Genomic DNA, 23,203 nt, shown 5'->3' on the forward strand with positions numbered 1-23,203 from the left:
AGGACGAAGGGCAATGGGCACAAGCTGGAACATGGGAAGTTCCATTTAAACATGAGGAAAAAATTCTTTATGGTGAGGGTGACAGAGCACTCAGACAGGCTTCCCAGGGGGGTTGTGGAGTCCCCTTCTCTGGAGATACTCAAGACCCCCGTGGATGCAGTCCTGAGTAATGTGCTCTAGGGGATTCTGCTTTAGCGGGGGAGTTGGACTGGACGATCTCCAGAGATCCCTTCCAACTCTGAAGAATCCATGATTCCATGAAAACACTCTTTACAGAACTTGCATGTTCACTGTAAGTTTGCCATTTACCCATTGATAAAAATAGCTACAAAGATAATAATATTTTGTAGCATAAAATCTGACTAGATAATCATAGTGGTCTGACAGATTATTGCTTTACCAGAATAATTTGCATAGCTCTGTTTCTCACAGACCTCTGTAATCTTGCATAACCTAAATTATTTTCCCACAAATTTTGGTACTTTTTTACTACAGTGAATCCCCTCCCCATATACTAGAATCACAGAATGGTTTGGGTTAGAAGGAACCTTGAGGAATCTAGTTCCAACCCCCCTGCATGGGCAGGGACACCTTCCACTAGATCAGGTTGCTCCAAGCCCCATCCAACCTGCCCTTGAACACTTCCAGGGATCGGGCATCCACAGCTTCCCTGTGCAACCTGTGCCGTTGTCTCACCACTCTCACAGAAAATAATTTCTGCCTAATACCTAACCTAAATCTGCCCTCTTTCAGCTTAAAACCCCTTGTCCTGTCACTACAAGCCCTTGTAAAAAGTCTCTCTCCAGCTTTCATGTAGGCCCCCTTCAGGTACTGGAAGGCTGCTGTAAGGTCTCCCTGGAACCTTCTCTCCATGAGGAAATATAGATTAAATAGTATGTAAGCAATCTACTAGACCAAATTTTGATAGCCAGCAATGATTACTCATTACCAGGTACCTTATTTTTAAATAGAAGTACAATATACACATTAACCTAGGAAGAAGCAGGTTATTGAAGAAAATAATAATGTAAGCAGAATAATTCTGATGTGCTAATTTCTAGTTGCGACTCAAAGAACTTGAACAAGAAGCTCATCAAGTTGCTGGAGAACGATTCCTTTTGACCAGCAGTTGTCAGCTCAGAGAGGTAATATTAATACTCCTGTTGTTGATACAGAATTGATACAGAAAAAATATAAAGCATATAAAATTGTGCTTACAACTTCAGAATTCTTGTTCTTTGATAATAATCTTATTATCTGATTTTAATGGAGGGCATAAGTTTTTCATAAATTGGATAACGTTGGATAATCTATATTTGAGTATTTTAACAAAAAATATGCATTTTATTTTGGTGAATACACTACTTTGTAAATTGCTCAAAAATAAGGATTTTATCTTTCAAATTCTGTGTTAGTTCTTACTACAGTATGGTCTATTTTCCTTGAAATCTGTTTTCTAGACTTAAGACCAAATAATTTCCCTTTTCATTTCAGCACTTGAAACACTGAAACAATTCTCTTATGTGTTTTTTTTTGTACTGTAGGTACTATTTGAAAAGTTAAAACTGCATACACTGTGTGACAAACTTCACAGAACTGAAATGCAACAACTTGTGTCCACCTCAGAAGTTGTGGTGAGATGGGGAGGGTTTTTAAAACCATCTGCACAATTTAGCAAAACTTCTAAGTTACCTTCCAGTGAAATTGTCATTTGCCTAAAGTTTTCCTAAGAACCTTAATTAATTTTTGTATTATACTGATCACACTTCATTTACTTATGCCAGAAATGAAAGTTGCTCTTCATTGTGGAGAAAAACTAATCATTTAAGCTCAAGTTTAGCTATAAACCAGGGTTAAAAACTTCAGTACCAGTAGCATGTATGACCATATTCCTAAAAGGAGGGACATTTTATTATTGATCAGATTGTGGCAGCTCAGTATGACTGGTTGGGTGACAGAGATCACTGGTGAAAGGAAAAATGTAAATGTGAAATCTGCTGGTGAAGGAAATAGAAACCCAGAATTTCTCTTTTCTGTCGGATTTGGACTAAAGCCATTTTGTCATCTTTTAATGGACACTTAACTCACTCAATCATGCTGGGTGAGGATGTCTGTAAGAAATTATTTGATACCTATGGTTGTAATTGGGAGTTCTCATTTTCTTTGTACGGTCCAGTGTTTAACTTGTGTCCATGAGTTTTCCTCAGGCTTTCTTTTCCCAACTGTGGAGATGCTTGTCTTCAGTAAGAGAGGTTGTATTTCTAGTCAGATCTGCAGGATCATGATAGAATCGTGTTCTTTTAGAGCAATAATGACTAGTTTAGATACTTTGATACACCTTTACATGATACCCAGTTATCAGATTGAGTGCAATAAATATGAAGCTTTGTTTTACTTACAAATATCCAATATCTATTTCAAATATTTCATACATTATCTTAAAATTCTATGACAATTTAGAACCAAAGCTTTATTTTATTTCTTTTGGATTTAACAATTTCATATGTTCTTGAAAGTCTGCTGAATCTTGTATTATGGGGTGAACAGGAGAAATTCTGCTGTTAGATTTTTTATAAATACGTATGTATATATATTATTTTGCATACTTTTATCATGTTCCATCTTGTTTTGATGCTGTCTAGCACAAAAATGAACAAAGCCATCAGCAATCTCCCCCATGCCCCAGTGCTTTCAAAGTTGTGGAAAACTGTTGTGTCTGCTTGTTCTTTTGCCCCCCTCAGGGACAGGAAAGAAGGAAGGCTTCTTTGGGCCTAGGGTGAGATTGCTTGAAGGACATAATACTTTAGCCAGTATTTTATCCATTCAGCTTGGCAATAGAATTTCTTGTTTCAAAACTTACTCTATTCAGATTGTTAAATAAGTTAACTAAACATAAAAGCATACAAGTAATTCGCTTTCTTTATTTTGCAGCTAACTAAGTTGCAAGATCTTCATCCTTTGCCTAAGATAATTTTAGAATACAGACAGGTATATGTGATACTTTTCACATAATGTAGTTGTACTGAGGCAAAATTAGCAAGAAATACAGCATACTCACAGCTAAATAATTTTTTTTGTAATTTGCTCTAGTGTAAGTTTATTCACATTCATTTACATTTTGAAGTTGTAGTTTTAGGAGTTTTAAAATTTGATGTTTAAACTTCTGTTTTGCACTGTGTTAGATTATAGGTTACAAACAAGTCTGTTGCAAAGACAATTACAAAACTTCACTGTTAAATTTGTCTACTGTTACAAGGCACACTGTTAGGGCAAAATGTTGATTTTTTGTGTTCTGAGGAAAGTGAAGGAGATAACTAGATACTGGTTTTTAGGTGATGAGCCTACTGAAAATCCAAAATGACCTAGTTAGTCTGTTCTCACTCTTAACGATTGGGTTTTCAGTGAATGACTTCCCAAGATTTAAGAAAAAAAAAATATGTTTTTTTTTTTCTGTGTGACATTTTTGTGCAGTTTATTGACCTGGGGTTATAAAATGTAAAATAATAGATTCCAATAGCTAATTTACTACTATTTGCAAAGACCTGGCTTTAGGGTATAACCCAGCACTTACCTAACTTACAGAAATAGTTCAGGCTATTAGGGAGTATACATCCATTATTTACTAAGATAAAAATGCATTTGGAGATTAGGTTCTTTAATTTGAAAAATCTATTATTTTTATAAATAAGCTTTTATCTCTAAACTTCTATGTAATTTAGGTTCATAAGATGAAATCAACTTATGTGGATGGACTACAAACATGCATGAGAAAGGTAGAAATAGAAAAGGTAGCCTGTAAAATACGGTATTTGAAATCATACAAGAATGTGAAATTATTGCAGTATTTACATCTTAAGAACTCATATGGAAAATTATAAAGTATTTCTATGGTTATAAAGTATTTATATTGATTTTGTAGTCCTGGTTGCAGTGTTTTTAGTACTAGCACTTATGTTAAATAAAATTAAGATGTATGTCTTCATCCTTTCCTTTTTTGGGGATTTTTACTTTGCTCAATTACAGGGATTTATTTCCTCTACGTGGAATCAGACAGGAACTGCAACTGGCAGACTTTCAGCCAAACATCCAGTAAGTGGGCCTATTAAAAGATTTACATTTGAATTATAATTCAATAATACTATTTATAAAATGTCACATATTCTTAATACAAAAAATGTCTTATCATTTATGTCTGTCTAGCAGTTGTCATATTGTATGTAAATGGTGGACAGAAAAAGCTTTATTAAATGTGTGGTTTACTGTAGAACCTTTATTTTCATTGCTATTTTAACCAGATCAGAATTAAGTGTTTTTCCCTGAAGTAGAAAGGTAGAATTGTGAGCCATGCATGCACCCTCTAGACTTTTACTGGATATTTCTTTGTAGTGAATTCTTGGTGTTCATGAACCACTCCTTGTAAAGGATCAGTGAGCCCTGGAAGGTAACCTGGGGATTATAGAAAGAAAGGAAGAACTGGAGCAAGACCAGAAACTATTTTTTTTCTGGAATTGGGCTTTAGGCCTCATAGCTGCCATGGAAGTCTTGCCAGATGCTTATGTGACTATGACACTTAGTGCTTCCTCTCTGTCCTCTTACTGTAATGATCTTCATGGACTTTCTGGACTGCTAAGAGCTTGCTTTTTTTTTGCCCCCCCCCCGTGACCTTTCTAAGGGCATATTTAAATATATTTTGTTATAACACTTCACTTGGAATTTAGGAAGTGTAGTGCCCTTTGACTGCAGGCATGGGTGAGGCCTTTTGTCTATTTCTGTCGCAGCCCGTAGCTGCATGGGTGACTGTACAGGACCTGGTGTAGGAGGAGACAGGGCTGCAGGCTGCTTCAGGGGCTCAAGTCAAGAAACAGGCAGAGGGAGGAATTACAGCACAAAAGGAGTGACTACCTACTGGCAGAAGTGTTTTGTTTGGCTTAATTGTGGCCTTTCTTAGCAAAAACCAGACCTCTGGATCTGTGGGAAAGGGTGAATAAATGCAGAAGTGGGACTCAGCTCATGGCAGCTAGATGGAATCCATGAGGCTGTTGTCCTTTTAACTTTTGCCCAAAAGCATGGTCAGTTCTTATCCATGCAGACTTGGGTACTGCTTATCTGTCTCTGTGTGTACTAGCCCTAAGATTCACGGCTACAAAAGTCATTAGAGGCTTTACACAGTCTTGGGAGAAAGGCCATGGTCTTCCACAGCTCTGTCTAGGACTAGAGATGTTAGACATGAGAGGTGCTGTGACCACTTTGCGTAGATGGGCTCATGTGGCTCTGAGCAAGTCCTGACTGGTATGATGACTATTGGAGTTGTGAGAGAAACCAGTCCTGGGAGGTTCTCATCCTCAGTACTGGTAACTTCCTTAGCTCTTCTTTAACTATCTTCACAGTTCAGGTTTCATTTAGATCATCCTACACTCATGGTACATTTTTCCATAAAAGTTGTCATCAAAGAATATAGGAAGTGCTTGTACTTTTTGCTGAGTAAAAAACGTCTAGGATTCTGAATTAACAATGGATCAGAGGAGTGTTACTGCTGCTCCTGCTTCTCATGCACCCAGATGGGGGAAAAGTGACAGGAGAGAATGGAAAAGAAGATATTGAAGGTCACCATTTGCTAAGTGTTTTGATATGATGCACAGACATTTATAAGTGAGAGCTGAACAGACTGGGGTCATGCTAAAAATGACACAATCTACTTCTCTGAAAGACTTTTTTTTTCTGCAAAATAATACTGCTAAAGTTAGTGCTGGCTTTTCCTTACAAGGAAAAACATAGGCTTGGCCTTTTTTTTGTGTGAAATGTTTATGGAACTTAAACCATCTGTTTCTGAATCATTTATTGATATAGAAGATAGACTGCAGTGCCCAGTCACTTTAGTAAGTGTTAGAGGATTGGAAAGATTCTTGCCAGAAATCATAAATATTGTAGATATTTTTGCAGTTACTATGATGTTATGTCAGATTTTAGCTGAATAATTGCTGAGGTAGTTTATTTTTAACTGTGTTTTTTAAACACTTTAAGGAGTGATTAAAGCAAAAGAGAAGTGTAAATCAGATAGAGTGAGAATTCAAATAGAAAAATCATCCCATTTGCTGCAGTGGTTGTGGGAGATGTTTATGCCAAACAAAGGTTTCTTTATCTTCTATATGTTTTGTAAAGGTAATGGATCTATTTATCCTCTTTCCTTGAAGGCATTAAATGGAGTCCAGGAAGGATTTACTCATAGGTCTAAGGGGAAATGACCAGATGTCCTGGTTAGGTACAGAGTAGGATTTCTTTTTCAGATAAACTCTTCTGTGATCTTCTTTCACACAAATTCACATCTAATGTATGGATGTTATATATTTTTGGCTTTATGTGGGTGTCTGTCAATAGATAAGCTTATTCTCATGAATTTTCATTACTTCTGTGTTGCAGCAACTTAAAACTATACTTCACTGGCTCTCCATGCATACATCTATTTTAGTTTAACTCTGCACTCCATTTCTTCGTATTTGGTTTCTCTTTCTATAGTGTGTGCTGCATAATTAATGCATTTTTCTCAAATAATGAAGTGTTTTATAATCACATAACAGAGATGCATTTGGCACTGAATTCTCCTGCTATAACATTTTGACTGTCTATTTGCTACTCCAAGAGAAACTGCATATCCCAAACCTAAAAGAAATATAAACCCAAAAATTCTTCAGTCAAATTGTTTTGTAATATATCCAAAAGCTAGCAGTTTTTTCCACTCTGCATTTGATTACTTATGACTCGTAGAGGAAGTTAATTAGGTTTATTATTTGAATATGCTTTAAAAAATTTTAATTAGAATACTCCTTTTTTATATTGCTCATGGATAACTTTCCTATTAAGTATCTTTATTGCATACCTTGAAATACCACTTTCCAGCTTCTCACCTTTTAAAGCAAAAATAAGCCATGACAGAGGTGGAAAGGCATAAAGCCAATTAAGATCAAGCTTCTTTTAGAATGAACAGAGAGAAATCCTAACTTGAGATACAAAGATCGCATATAATTAGATGTTCTAATTTGGTTTAAGATGTAAATTTCAGTGATAGAATCAGCTATTCTGTATTAAGGTTTCTTTCCCTTCAGGCTTCTGCAGCAGGGAGAACTGAAATGCTCCTAATAAGCTTGTAATTCTATACTTCAGAGGATATTTGTATCATTACAGTAAAAAGCACAAAGTGGTGGGCTTCAGGGGGCATTTCCTTCCATTTAGTAAGAAAAAGTTATGCTGAAGAGAAATAATTTATTTCACCTTCTCAGACCAAGTGAGGAAAAAAGAAAAAAAGCATTCCTAATTCTCCTCTGGCAAAATGCGTTTACCAGCTTGTCCTAAAAGGCAAGGAAATAAGATAATTTAAACTGTTAATAAAAGAAGCATGTTAGCCTTTCATTTGGAAAGCAGGAATGTAATTTGAAAGAGAAACTAATTGGGGTATGTTGAATGTTAATGTGCTCAACGAAGGCATAAAAAACCTGAAATATTGAATATACTTGTCTCTCCAACAGATATAAGTAATATTTTCTGATAGTGAATGCATGATAGAGAATTACATGCTTGTTTATTAGAAAATGTGTTACTAATAGTGTTTGGAAGGTGAATAATTAATTACCCATCTGGTTTTCATTCTAATGGGAGAGACAATCTCTTGACATAGAGACTTCTCTGAGCAGTTGCCATAAAAATTGAGTCTGTTCTGTCAATTTCAGCAAACCAGGTTGGTTTTTCTTTTAATTATTCACACTGTATCTCTGTTCCCTTCTGGATTGTCTTCCAGAGTGAATGGACTAATTCTCTCAGAGATAAAACTGAAATGTAGTTTTGGGACAGTGTGGATGTGTTGCTGCCTGTTTGTCTTCCTTTCATAACAAGAGAGATTTTGGGCCCTTGGCAGAACCAGACATGCAGACCAAGTGAGACTGCCTGTCAGTGGCAGCTCTCCAATTTTAGGCATTTTCTTTTGAGCCTCATTAAGGCTACAGGCTGACCTGGGATATTACCAACACTCTTTCTGAAAGTTTATAGTCTGTAGTCACAATTGCACTTATTTATTTATTTATTTATTTAATTATCTAATAAAAAAGAGCCAGTGCCTGGGCTGCTTTTGAAACTGCACACTATTAGAAGTGTATTTTTTGGTAAACTTGTTTTCATACACTGTCCTACTGAAAGGAATGTTGACTTAAAGTGGACAGACAGTATGGGTCTTACATTTGCATTGATCTTACTGTTAAGGATATTTATTGGAAATCACTTGGGATAGAGACAAGTCAGGCATCTTACAGGTTCATCTAAAATGTCAGAAGTCTTCTATAATGTCATCTAAGCTAACAAAACTACTTTTAGGAAAGTGTGCTCTGATGTGAGCTTCACAAAATGGTAGCTTATCTTAACAGAGATGAGAATGTCAGTGTTTTCTTGGACCTTTGCATCAAAGCAATTTAGCGACATATTTTCTGGACAGTACAAAGAGCTGTCACTCAGATGAGTCCATGTGCTGTTAGAGAAAGTCAGAGTGCATGTGTCATTTGCTATGGCTGGACTGTATTCTCTGAGTAGCTCTTGCATTCAGTGTGTATTTTTGTGCCATGTTTCTTTTCAGTATATTTATTCCAATACTTGAGTCATATGCTGATTATGGCCACACTAATAGCACTAAAATAGCATCTCATTTTATGAGTATTCAGAGTGTTGATGTTCTTACTATCTCTTGTTGGTGCTTATTTTTTTTAGCAGTATATTTAATTGAAGGCTTTAGCATTTAAAGATACCATATTTACAACATTGGAGACAAAAGTTCTCTATTTTTTCTCTTCCTCACTCACCACAGTTTTTGTTTTATGATATGAAAATTTTACTTAAAAACTAGTGAATGAGCATGTTGGCAAGACTTGAGTTCATTTGGAACAACAAAAATAGTGGTTTGTGTAAGCATCACTGAAGATAGAATAGGACAGAGGTCATCTTGCTGGCTCCCATGTGGCCTTGTCCTCAGTTCTCCCATACTAACATGATCAGCTGCTGGCTGTGATTCAAAGGAGCTTATAGTTAAGGACCACTTCTGTCAAATCAGGAATTGTACTTTCCTTACTGGGAGCAAAGAAAGAGACGTTGGTTATTTAGGTTTCTTCTAATTCCTTCAATCAGCCTCCTGTTCACAGGCTTTTGTAGTTTTTTAAGAAGAATTCCCTGCTAACAGATGCTCAGTAAATTCCTCAGTATGTAGAACGATCTTTTTTGAGATGCTAAATTTTACTTTCATAAAACAGCTGTTGCATCTTTTCCTTAGAAAATAAAATCCACAGTCTGGAAAACGTCATTTTTCATGTGTTTCGTATTTGTACCTTTGGGCGATATTCCTTTGACACTGTTTACTTTAAAGCTATAATATACAGCTATTATACAACTAGTACAGTATTTACTAGCTCCAACTGCCATTCGAAGGATTGTTAGCTCTGTCTTAGCGCTTTTTTTTTTTTTTTTTCCACCAAAACCAAATCATACTGTCTTGGAGTTCATCCTGGAGTTTAACAGCCTCCTGTATTAATTAACATTAGTTTAGCAGAGCTTAGGTTCTATGGACACTTTTATTTGAGGAAAATGAAATAAATAATTAAATTTAGTCAGTTTATATGCACTTGGGTCGGCACAATCCCAGGCACAAATACAGGCTGGGGGAAGAATGGCTGGAGAGCAGTGCTGAGGAGAAGGACTTGGGGGTGGTAGTTGATGAGAAGCTTGTCATGAGCCACCAGTGTGTGCTGGAGCCCAGAGAGCCAAACACATCCTGGGCTGCATCAAAAGAAGTGTGGCCAGCAGGGCCAGGGAGGTGATTCTGCCGCTCTACTCGGCTCTGGTCAGATCCCACCTGGAGTACTGTGTACAGTTCTGGTGCCCTCCTCACAGGAAAGACATGGACCTGTTGGAGAGGATCCAGAGAAGGGCCACCAGGATGATCAAAGGCCTGGAGCACCTCTGTCGTGAAGACAGACTGGGGGAGGTTGGAACCTGGTGATCTTTAAGGTCCCTTCCAGCCTTAACCATTCTATCATATGTGGGAAACAAAAGAAATATTTGTCTCTTTGAAAGATGTGTAGAGCTGCATACATACAAACTCCCTTGCTTGCTGGGCAAAGGTTAGTATTTGTCAGTATATAACCAAATATCTGGGATGACCCCATGATTTGACAAAATGTCTTGTCACAGAACATGTCAAATCAGTAAGTTAGTAAAACACCATAATTTTTGTTATTTTAGAAATCACTTTCTCACGTGCTGCTACAATATTATTACCTGAGGTCATTGCCAGGTCTAAACTTACTTCAAGGAATATATCGGAAAGAGGATTAGCCATAGGAAGTAAAATACTGTGTTCTTATGGCCACCTCTCTGAAGTAAGAAGTTGCCCTGTTCTTCTTCCTTTGTATTCACTTTGGAAGCTGCTTAAACTTGTGGGAAGGTGATGAATTACTTCTAAGTCTCCCACTTGACTGACATCTAAAACTCTGATAATTCTCTGCTGCTGGGTAAGGCAAGAGAGGAGTGCATTACCTTTGAATGATTTCTCACCGATGAAAAATAGTAACTAGTACCAAAACCTAAGAGATTCTTTACCCGGGGTCTGCATGTTTTTGCGTTTGTGGGGTTTTTTCAGAAGGGAATTATGGATGTCTTTAACTAGCCACTAGGTGGCAATTGCAGACAAGTCAAGATTGGCTGAGGCATGAATGTACACATACATAGGAGGCTGGTATTGCTATGGTGGCCTTGATTATTCTCAGATTTTCTCTATTTATTGAGCTATATGCTGCATTTTAAAAAGTAAATCTTCAGACTCTCTTGAACTTTTGTCTCATGTAGAAGTCACAGAAAATAACTGGTTATTCCTTTACGGTAATAAATAAGTGCTGCTATGGATACTAAATATGACAACTTTCCAACAGAAATCATAAGTGAGTTGCCACCCATTTTGGAGATGCAAGACAAACTGAGTGAATTAGATGTTGTGAGTGTCCTCAGGACTCAAAGACTTGTTTCTCAGCACTGCAAGGTTACTACTCTGGACAGTGGGCAGTTTTCCTCACTATTTCTCCAGTAGCTTTGGCTTTTAACCAAGAAACAAGCAGAGCCTTGGCGGTTAAGGAAGTAGCTTGCTGAACCTGCACTTACATTTCTTCTCAAATTGATTAACTGAGCTATGAGAGCACAGTTTATCAGTAGGTGCTGTCCCATCTAAAGGAAAAAAAACCAACACAGACCAACAATGAAAAAAACCCCAACAACCTAAACAGCTGAAAAAGAGTGAGAAAATTTTGAAGCAGCAAATGAACAGGAGAAACAATCCACTACAAGGAAAAAAAAATAAATTAGAGATACAGAATATAAAGCTCAAAGGAGTTGTCATCTACCTATATATTATCATTATAATAAGGCTAGTCTTGAAGACCAAAGTACTACTTTTAATAAATGCATTTTCAGAACCTAGAAAAGAGATTTCTAACCTGTGTTAAACACCAGAGTAATCAGTCAGGATGGATTACAGTGGCAAAAAAAAATTCATTTTATTGAGGTAGGATGAGATAAATTTGCAGTCTGTCATCATGTAGAGTTTTAATGTAGTGTTCCTAGTGAGATTTTTTTTTTTTTCTGCCATGCTTATGGTCCCTGCTTTTCCAGCATGATGTTTTCCAAGGAGCTTAACTGAAAAACAGTGATCCAACAAACGTCTAGATGCTGGGAAAATGTATCAAGTAACTGAAGCTATGGAAGAGGTGATGAATTGATGGAGTGCCATGTCCCTGTGTGGCTGGTCCACTGCCAAAGCCAGGTGTCAACTTTAGACACCCAGGAAAAAGACAGCCAGTCTGTGTTTATCATACCCAGAGTGACTTCAGTGCAGATTAGATTCAGGGCTTTTATCTTTTAATTTTGGTAACTATATTACAAAATTTAATCTTTAATGATGTAATGGTTGTAGTGGGGGAAGAAAGACAGAGGGTTTCCCTGACCAAAACAAAATAATCTGCAGGATTGCCTGCTATCTTGCTAAGGTTACACACAGTCCTGTTTATCCAGGTCATTAATGGAGGTGTTGAGCAGTACTGGCCACTGGGGTGCTCCACGGGTGCCCGGCCTCCAGCTGGTCTTTGTGCCGCTCATCAAAACCCTTTGACTCTGGCAGTTCAGTTTCCAGTCCACCTCACTGTCCACTTACCTGGCTTGTTCTTCATCCGCTTGTCTATTATGAGGCTTCATAGGAGATTGTTTTGAAAGCCTTGCTAAAGTCAAGGTAAACAACATCTGCTGCTCTCCATCCACCGAGCGAGTCACTTCATTGCAGAAGGCTGTCGTTGGTTAAGCACAACTTTGCCTTTGTCAATCCATGCTGGCTACCTGAGATCATCTTCTTGACTTTAAGATGTTTGCAATTGTTTGCCAGGATTATTTGCTCCATCACCTTCCCAGGAACTGATCGAAAAGCTGATTGGCCTATAGTTTTCTACATCCTCCTCCTTGCCCTCCTGGAAGAAGGGAGCAACACTTGCTTTTATCCAGCACTCAGGAACCAACCCTGATCTTCACAGCCTTTCAAACATAATTGAAACTGGCGCCTTGGCTTCATCTATCCTTCCATCCATTGGAACATCTGCAAATGAATTTTGGATTATAGTGTTGTTTTTTAAATGTTTTTTCTTTCTAATAGTTTTTGTTTTAATCAATGGTTTCTTGATAGTCATCCAGTAACAGCTTGATGTATCCCCTCAAAAAAAAAAAAAAAAAAAAAAAAAAAAAAAAAAAAGAGAGAGAGAGAGAAGTATAAATAGTTAACTTTCACAACCAGTTTTTCCATCACACTGTTTCAAGTATATTCCTTGTCTGTTGGAGCATAATTGTTCAGAGAGTGCAATTTTGTTTCTCTGTAACTTCTAACAAGATGGGGATGCCCTTTTCTAAAAATAAGGTAGAACAGTCACATCACAGATTGGATCTGAGAAGGTTTGGCAGAAATATACTCGAAATAAATACAAAAAACCCCAATATATGGGGTGTTTATTTAGTCCAAGGTGGTAATAGTAATTTATGAAAGCAACATTAGTCTTTCACTTTTGATACAATAAAACTGTCAGCTAATTTTCAACTCAAGCAAAGGAAAGCTTTCCATTTGTAAGACTCTTCTGAGTTTGTCTCCTTATTTCTCCATCCTTTTAAATATCTACAGTAAATTTATCTCAAAATAATTTGATAATCTAAAACTGAGAAAATATCATCTCCAGGGTAATCTTAGATCAAATTGTAAGTATGTCATATACGTATGGATTGAACTACCCACTGGACTTTCCTGTCTTTGTCTACTGACTTAGAGAAGAATCCTGTGTTTCTTGAGCTACTTCTTTTCTGAAGATTTGTTTAAGTTATGAGTTGTTAATTAATCTACAAGTGAAATTATGTTTTGCACTTGCAGTTACTTCCTATTTTTTTTTCTGAACTATTAGTAACACCTATAAATTGTGTTAAAAGCAGACTTTCTGCATATGCTGTCACTACAAACAAGATGGCAATATAGTGATTTATTTTTAGCATTGTAAGTAATTTATTTATTTCATTTTGTTCAGGACTTTGAAGCTAACAAGTTAAGGAACAGTAATTGATGGGAGTAATTATAAACAGCTCTTTAACCTGTGCTGGAGGTTATCTTATTGAGTACATGTCAATACCAGTGTAGAGCCCAATCCATACAGAGATCTCCACCATTGAAATGGTTCAAGTCACCATTAAAATGTTGTGATATTGTTTTTTAAATGTGCAAAATTAGGCTCCCATAGTCATGTCCAGGTACATAATAGAGGACTTAATATTCTTAACTTCTGAGGTTCTTTGAGTTTCTATGGTCACTTGAGCTGCATAGTATTCCTATGAACAAGCACTGATTCTCCCCAACACGTTACCACTAGAAATCAATAGTTATCAAGAGAAATATGCACACATTGAATAATCTTGTATTTCAAAATGTATAATTAATAGAATTTGTATTTTTAAAATATGTTTAATAGAATTACAGTTGTGGCAATGTTTATTGTTTTTCTAAATGTCTCTAGAAATGGAGAATAAAATACTAAAGGTGAGAATTGTTTCTTCTGGGTCTGACTTTGTACTGATGGTTTGAGAGCAGTGTTTCTGCTTTACTCATGCTGTGAGAACATTATGCATATTATGTATTAGTTTCCTGTGTCTCTCTATGTATGGTGCTGTGGTGGGTGTTCACCTTTAATATATTTAACTGTAGATCTGTGAGGGTGATACCAAGAATAGAAATGATACTGTTCTGTTTTGGGAGGTTTGTTCTTTTACTTCTGCTTTAAATTTCAATAGCTTTTGCAGCCTGATTACATCCCTCTTAAGTTTAAAATAACAATTTTGAGTTCAAAATTGCATAGAAAATCATCATTCTGATTTGGAAATTATATAGCACTACTCCCATTTCCTGAATTCACAGTATTACATAATACTAGTATGTTAATCTAATTCCTGAACCACTTGCAAAATAATTGTGTCGAATTATGAAAATGGAGCTTCATACACATTAACTCTTGTCATGTGTTACTATTCCAGATGAAGAAGCATGATGCCATCAAGCTATTGTGTGTGATCTTTCATGCTTTGCTGTGTATGAACCCAGATGTTTAAAGAAAAACCTTCTGTTAATCCCAGTCCTGCATGTTTGTTCATAAACTTAGTTTTCACTTTCAGCCTTGACAGATGTGCTGTAATTAATAAAGAGCTCCTTTATTTTATCATGCATTTCAAAAGAGTGGGAATAGATATTAGAAAAATTTCTAGAGGCTGAAGAAGAATCTGTTCCCTTAGCTCAAGGCATGGTTCAAAGTTATTTTTCCTTGAGGGTAATGCACCTTATCTAAAAAATACAACTTAGAATAAGAAGAAAATAATTGTTATTAGGTTACAAATTATGTTCTGTGGTGCATCCAGAGATTAGGATTTGGAAAGGCTGCCAATATGAAGTACTTCTTACAAGCTTTCAATTTTCAAGGGAGAGCAAATATTCAAAAGTATATGTAATCACAGAAGCATGAATATTCCTTTGAAAGGCAAAGTCGTTAATCTTATTTATTATATGGGATAAACTTGTTGGCATTAGTATCACAAATGTTCTTACTGCTTATAAAGTGTTCATAAACATGATTTCATAAACTTCACTTTACTAAGCATTTTTATTCTCTTATTTGTAGAACATTCAAGGCATCTCTAAACATCCAGTTAGAATTACAAAGAAACAGTACATAAAAGGTAAACTATGTTTTTATTAACAAGAAAAGGCAGTTTTATCTAATTATTGTACTGAGTCATATTTCACATCAGACCAATAGCTGCAGTATTGAAGAACAGATTATTGATGCTTAGTTATACTTTATAATTTAAACCAATTACTTTTTGCTGGATGTACCTGCAAAAAATTTGCTGTTTCAGCACTGATCTAAATAGTCACACACTTTTGGAATTTTTTTGTTTCCCTCAACTATCTTACTGTTCCTTTCTCCAAGTGAGATTATGCATCTTAACTCCACTGAATGTCCTAGGGATGGTTGTGTTTGCATTCAGCTCAAACAACTTTTCCTGGGGTGATGTTAAAGCTGGGTCATTTTAATCAAACTCACAACTAAACACCAGTAGTTAGTCAGATGTGTTGTTTTTGATAACAGAAGCAGATTTGAGGCAGATGATTCGGAGACAATCAAAGTAAAGACTAGAAAAGCATGACCCTAGTAATAAAGAGAGAAACCCACAACAGTAGACTCAAATATAACAGGGAGATTAACTAACACAAACTCTCCTTGAGCTCCTACAGCCATAGCTGGGAAGTGCTGCTCATTTGTTGCACTTGATTCTCAGACAAGGGCAAGCTTGCCCATTCACAGCTGTTCACTCTCTGTGTTTGGAATAATACAGACCATAAAACAGGAGTCTGTAGAACGCAATTTAAAACTTGGACAGCAGTTTTATTTTATCTACCTGATTCATTTAAAGTTGTTAAAAAAAATAAATGTGTGAGCCGTGGCTGTGTAAACCTGAGCTGCCATGCATAGCTGTGGCAGAGGGCTTTCTGGAAACAGTCCAATCCATTTTGTTAATGCTCTTATAATGTGTGCTTCTCAAAAAGATTTTTCATTCCTGTATTGCGACACACTTATTTTTTCCAGATCAACTGATCAGATAAATTGTGTTCTATTTCAAATCACCATCCCTTTCTACACTAAAACAAATGGTATTTCCAGGATGTAATGAGTTTCTAGTACCTTGTTGATGTATGTTGTTTTGTGATATTATTCTGTCATTAAAATTTGGATGCCTATATCAGCTGTATGTTCTCAGTATTGTATCCCAGTTGTAACTCAGAATTTGGTTACTAGCACATTGCTGCAGGATGTTTAAAGGTAAAAAAATGTGGGGTTTAGTTCACATCTATGGACCCTTCTTTATCTGAATGCCTCCTGTATTGAGGGACCTGTGAGTAATGTTGATAATTGTAGATGTTTGTTAGTTATTGTTTGGGAAGGGTTTGATTTTGAAAAAGGAGAAGTAAGTGGTACTGCAAGGATGGCAAAAATAAATATGTACATGACTGATAGAGTAAAATAATTGTGATACTGGCAGTTGGTGCTCAACTAGGTTGCTTACATTGCCATTTTTGTGGTTTTAGTTGTGTGTTTGGCATGTCATTTACAACCTCCTATGGTTTGCAACATGGTATTTTTGGGCTGTGGTTTGGACCATAAATGTCTATCTCCTTTCTAGGAAAAGAAGAAGAAATAGTAACTTTTTCCCCAAGAACATTATTCGTTTCAAAAAAGGGATATACATTCTTAGCAGCAGGTAAGATAGTATGGATTGCTATTCTCATAAATACTAATGTTCACGGTTCTGTCATCTTTTTTTTTCCCCTCTCCTTTGGATGACATTATATTTTACAAGGCTGTCAAATCCCTTAGTTATCAATTCATACTGTTATATCCTGTACTCTCCTTAGTGTGCTTTGGAAGTGGATGATGTGTAAGCCTTGTCAGCAGAGACAAAGTGCTAATAAGATTGACACCTGAAAGTAATGAAGGAATCAGACACTTTGTGATCTGTAGCTGGAATATAACTTCTTCAGGATGAGGTTTTTACAGGCAACTGACCTTTTTGAGTGCAAGGAAGTGACTGAACAGTCCAAGTTTGCTTTTTAATTTGTGATAGTTTGGTTAAAATGCAGGTATGTTTTTATTTTAGAGTAATAGATTCACTTTAACACTGCCTTCTAGATTTTTCCCATATTGAGTTAAGGATCCTTGCTGACTTATCATCTGAACCAGAACTTCTGAAACTGTTTCAAGAACCTGAAACCACTGATATCTTTTCTACACTGGCTTCTCAGTGGTAAGAGTAAATGTTTCATTTTTTTAATTAGACAGCATAGAATAATTGGATCTATTGTATTACTGTGTAGTAATAACAAAAAACAGTATTTTGCTATGGTATCTATGGTTAATACTGCTTTAACATTGAGTTGGAATTCCTTTGTCTTTCTGAGCCTTTTCTTCTCTACTGTGGTAATTAACTTATGTCAAAATGTTGCAATCCAACCAACCAGTACTGGCCTTGTGACTAAAGCCGGTGCAATAATATTTTATGAACGGTGCATGCTGAGAACTTTCTCACTGTGTTATTGTTCACCAGTTAAGTAGGTTATTAATTTGAAAAAACTGCAGAACATCTCTTTCAGTAAAAGTACAAGCATTTTTAAAACCTGCTGGGTTATCCAGTAGAAGTATTGGAATCAAATTATGTATGTAGAAGAAACAGAGAGACTAGAGCTCATAGGATTCCTTTGAACTTGGAGGGTTTAGAGCTTCTATCTTCTGATGGATGACGTGATACTTGGAAAAAGTGGCACTTCAGGAATTAAAAAAATAAATTTCTTATCTCCATTCTCAGATTATTATTTACTGATCCCTTCAGCATGCAAATAAAAATATTAACTTTGAAACAAGATGCACTGTTAGTTACTTAGCTGTTTGAAGGTATTTCTTATTACTGTTTGTATCATGGTGACACCTAAAAATCTTACTTGAGACTGGCACTCCCTTTGTACTCAGAAGTGCATGAGCATTCAGTAAGTGACAGGACAGATGTCAGGAAGCATACAGTTTGAACAGATAGGTCAGAAATAGATTGAATAAAACATATAAGCAGATTGAACAGAATGATGTCATATAAATGTAATGCAATTTTTGTAGTTTCTCTTTGTTCCTCTCTCACTTTTAATCCATTTAATCTCCATTTTTCATTGGAAGATTGTTAGCTGAAAATGAAAGCAAAAATAGGTATGATGAATTCATCAGTCCTGATCTAGCTCACTTCCTATCCTACAGTTTCTACATTTTTTCAGCCTTCCCAACCACAGTATTTCCTACTTACTGCAATACTGCATGTACATTCTGGGAGAACATAACCCAAGGTCACAAATATCTCAACAAATATAGCTATGGAAAGATCACCATTCTCTTTGGAGTCTCCTAGAAGCTTCTGTTGATACAAGCGGTTCTTAGCTCTAACAGGATAACACTAGAACCTTGTGATGCAGTTAAAGCCTCATTTTAGTTTGGAGGTATATTGCAAATGTATGCATGAAGATGAGTCAAATTTTGTCTCAACTCTGGGCAATGCTCCAGAAATACCATTCTATTCAGCAACCTCACAGCTCTTACAGTTGCTACTCAGTAACTTTAAATTTAATAAAATATTACAGATAAATATTTGTATCAGACAGAAGTGTCACGGTGTGTCTACAAAATCCTTACATAATGATTCTGCTGACTCTTACGTTTCAGTAAAGCTAATGCTTGGAAGTAACTTTCTGTTGAATCTATTATAGGACTTATGTCCCCTGTGTAATGAGATCAATCGCACATTAAAAGCATTGACTTTTTACCATTGAGAACAAAGTAGGTCTGGGGTGGCCAGCCCACATCTAGACATCTGACAAGTTCAGTTCCCCTATTGGATCAGTTCCTAATGAATTCACCTTGGGTTTTGGAATTTTGTCCTTCATTGATTTAGTGCCAGAGAGAAGATATAAAATCACAAGCTTCAATTTCCCATTCCAGATACTTATTAATCTCTGTCCACAATTGATAAATATAATTTTAAGGCAAACAATTAGTTCATTGACTTTAATGTAGTTGTTTCCACCCCATTGGTATTTAAATGAGTTCTGAGAAAGAAGAACTAGCCTTTTGTCTCCTCATGGTCTCCGGATTTTCTCAGGGTCTTAATCCTTTAAAACTTGTGCAAGTGATATACCAAGTGGCATGCAAAATGCTTTATTCTGTTTGAAGGAACTGCACATTCTTGCTATTTGTAAATATTTTCTAACACATTTTGGGTAATTGGAAAACCTTGATTAAAAAAAGGCTTTTTTCTTTAAGAATTACGTGTTTTCTGAACCTCATTCTCAGAGGGAAAAAAAACACAAGTTCATTTCAGTGTCTGATAACATTCCAGCTTCTGAATGCATGTCAGTTGGTATCTTTTAGCAAGTTTTCTGTGTCTAAAGATCCTTAGGCTAATGAATATTAAATCATACACAGTAAAGAATATGCTGTTGGACAAAAATCTGAGCTACATCCAGGAGTCCATCCAAATTTTTTAGCAGTTTATTAACTACTTTTTTTTTTTCCCTAAGCTTCATGGCTTCTCCACTGAAATGTGCTGCTATTCATTAGCAGTCCTTCAGGCTAAGGCCTATCTGAAATCCAACCTTTTAAAAAGCATTTACAGGCTATTTATAGCATTTGACAACAAATACACATGGTGAGCAGTTTCTGCAAAGAGGTTAGCTTTATGGGTTTGATTGAATTAAGATATTTTATGTATAAAAGCTTTCCTTTCATAATTTGTTTAGGCATGCCCACTAGTGTCTCAATCTATTTCCAGGCCGTTAGAGACACATCTGTCTTGGAAACCTGTTGGATCCTTGTTTCTATTAGACATCATTCACATGGCATCTTTCCACTGGTCAGCAGTGTGGTGTAGAGATGCATAGGTATGTGTCAACCCAAACTACGTCTATACATCACAGAAAAAGGCTGAATGGAGGCACTAACTTTCATGCTAAAATTCAGTGTTGTGCAGCACCACAGCCAAGCCAATAAACGTAGCTGAGAGGCAAAACTCTCCGCAAGACTAGGCTGTAATTTCGTACTGCTGTGGCTGGCTCATTTCAGAAGGAACACAGCCTCCACCAATGTGGGCTTCTCTGCACTGTGCTCAACACTTTGCTGTAGGCACTGTGTGCTCTAGATAGTTTGAAAAGTATTGTGTTTTCTGTTTGTCTTGAAATGGCTATTCAGATAAAACTCTCAGGACCTGGTGCTAACTAGTCACTTACTGCAACTTTCTGGGTAATGCAATGGGCTCATGTGTTTTATCTTTAAAATGCCTTTTTTTTTTTTTTTCACACAGGAATAAAATTAATGGAGTTTTATTCCATGGAATTTATGGAATAAAATAAAAAATGTCTGTTGGCCACTTTGCAATAGATTTGCTTCTATTGGCTGTTTTTGTCAGCGGAAAGTCCAAGCTCAGCTCTGCCTTGTGCATTCAATATGTTTTTTTGTCATCTAACAAAGCTACCCCAGCTAAAACTAAGGCAATATAGTTTAATGTTCACTTATATGTGCTTAGTACTATTCCTATTCTTAATCTGTCCTTCTCTGTAGTGATGACCATATGCTGTTACCAACTTTATCTTACAGCCAGTGCTGTGTTATGGCCTATGAAGAGTAAGCCTTAAATAACAGGTCAACACCTGCTATTTCAAGAACACCAAAAGTGCATTACATTAATGACCTACTTGCTGCTGAGCAGATAGTAAAATTTCAAGGCTTCCCTTAACTTTTGAAAGTTCATGATATAATGGATTCCAACTACCTGGAAGATCACCTTGTGTTAAATTGTCTTGATGTCCTATGACAGTTACAGTCCTTTGAAAGTTGGATCATCATCCCAGTGCTGAAGATTATGAGAGCTGTCTTGGCAGCTGTCTGACCATCCAAGAGACCTAACTGCTGTAAGACATCCAAATGACAACAAATCTTGGAATGAATTTGCTCTCAGTTCTTGATCTTTCACACAGTAAATGAAAAATTGTGTTTCAAATGCTATTGATGGACATATCTTAAAATCACTTTCAGAGACAGAGGCTGAAAAGTAAGTTTTACAGTCTTTTAAGTAGTCTGCAATTTCTTTCTCAATTAGAAGAGCAGTGACTACCAATCTCTTTCAAACCATTAATTTGTCACTCTTCTCAGTAGGCTGCTATTCCTCTGTAATTCTCTTGACCATATTGGGTTAAAATTCAGAAGTGCTTTGATTCAGCTAAGTGCTTGAGCACACCATAAATATGTGATTTCATCCTACCTGACTGATGCTTACTTTCCTGCCTGAGTGCTTTTTTGAACTGGGATAGTACTGCTTCAGAGTTCCCATAACTCCAGCATTAAGCTATACTTAATATGTTTGAATAAGTCCTTTCCCCTGCTTTTTTAGAACCTGCCTTAGACAACTGCAGGTCCCTAGTCATGATGAGTTCAGCTGCATCCAGCAGAGCACAGTGATACCCTCCATCAAGGGTCCTGAGGGCAGCCTAGCCATGCAAATTCAACTGTGTAATTTATGGCTCCGAAACTAGCTTAGTCATTTTGATCTTGAAGATGTTGTCACTGTGTTCCAGTGTTTAATACAGACATCTCTGATATCTGCAAATTGTATTTCCTTCCTGTATTTTAGATTTCTGAACCTGAAATAGAATACAAAATCCAACATGGGGCTGCCTGGCTCCATGCACAGTGCCCAAGTATGCCTCTCAAAGGCTGAAAAAGGCTGTATGTGACCAAAGAGCCATCTAAGAGGAGTTAATGAGAAATTCTAATCAAAGAAGTTTGCATTTGAACTCTGCTTAGAAACCTGGAACTGAAGGACAAGGACAGTCAGTGGTCCAAAGTCCATACTTGGTGATATCTGCTAGGTAGGTAGTGTCCTTTGAACAAAGTAAGCTGGGTTCACTCTTTGCAAGTTGCTGTGGTGCCCTACTCTAGGTGAGCATCATCCCAGTGGCCAAGTCACTCAAACTAAGTGAGTAGATTTAGCTTCAGGTGTCTACTTTACATTTTAGTGTGTATAAAATTCTTACTGGGTTATGCTTTTGTCTATTGATTCCCAAGGCACACACTGGGAAGCACCAACAAGGTATTACAGATACTTTTGCAGCCTCTAATCTTCTTAGTTTCTATTTAAATGTCTGTATGTCATCAATATCCTAGCAGATTTATGAAAACATTTTGCCCTTTCTAAATTTTAACTATGAACTAAGGTGTTAAAATTCGTAGACTATATATTCTCATAAACCAAAAGGTTCAGAGGAAAAGAACCTGTATATTAGTTAGTTACAAATGGATTGAAGTGAAAGTCCAGAACCCCTATATCCAAAAATTTAGGCATGGGAATACCCAGGTCATTGTCTCTAGGAACAATATTAGCATGTGAAATAAAGAATGCTCTCTTGACCATATTATCTGTCTGAGATTAATTAAAGGCAAACTTAATCTAGGAACATTATTAGGTATTGTCTTTTCAAGATAAATATGCATTTTCTGTAGACAATATTTACAATTTGAGAAGGGGAAGAATTCAGAAGGGTCTTTAGTAAATTGCTTACAGTATGATCTAATTACAAGCATAAAGCTCTTACTACTAGAAATTGTAAATTTTCATTTCTGTAAGATCAGAAAGATATTATCCCTGTGCACAGACTTTTCCATGCAGTGATAAATTATCTAGGTATTTTCTGTCATATATTCAGTGTCATAGGTTGTCCTTTGAGCCAGTGTAAATCCAGTGTAATGAAATCCATGTTAGTTTGTGCCTCAGAAAAATCCCTTTGTGGAAAAGATTGTTGCACAGTTGTGACTTAGTATTTTAACTTTTGCACTCTCTAGCATTTTCCTTTTGGAAATCATAGTATATGAATCAGAGGGTACACAGAAAATTCGCCCATATGCAATCAGTTTTCCATATGTTCTGCAGCTAAAGAATAGGAGCATGGAGAAATGTTAATAATCTCTATTAAAAATAC

At 36.4% G+C, this 23,203-nt stretch overlaps 1 protein-coding gene across 1 annotated transcript in view; it reads left to right on the top strand.

The window, feature by feature from the left end:
• Window positions 1-23,203, top strand: part of POLN (DNA polymerase nu) — a 92,897-nt gene that overhangs the window by 20,053 nt on the left and 49,641 nt on the right. Inside the window, exons 10-17 of the mRNA XM_051619176.1 lie at window positions 1,062-1,145; window positions 1,545-1,634; window positions 2,932-2,988; window positions 3,720-3,773; window positions 4,024-4,089; window positions 15,261-15,318; window positions 16,825-16,902; window positions 17,331-17,445. Coding sequence (XP_051475136.1) covers window positions 1,062-1,145; window positions 1,545-1,634; window positions 2,932-2,988; window positions 3,720-3,773; window positions 4,024-4,089; window positions 15,261-15,318; window positions 16,825-16,902; window positions 17,331-17,445 — 602 coding nt within the window. The remainder of the gene's footprint in view (window positions 1-1,061; window positions 1,146-1,544; window positions 1,635-2,931; window positions 2,989-3,719; window positions 3,774-4,023; window positions 4,090-15,260; window positions 15,319-16,824; window positions 16,903-17,330; window positions 17,446-23,203) is intronic.

Source organism: Apus apus, chromosome 4, assembly GCF_020740795.1.
Source record: "Apus apus isolate bApuApu2 chromosome 4, bApuApu2.pri.cur, whole genome shotgun sequence".
NCBI lineage: Eukaryota > Metazoa > Chordata > Aves > Apodiformes > Apodidae > Apus > Apus apus.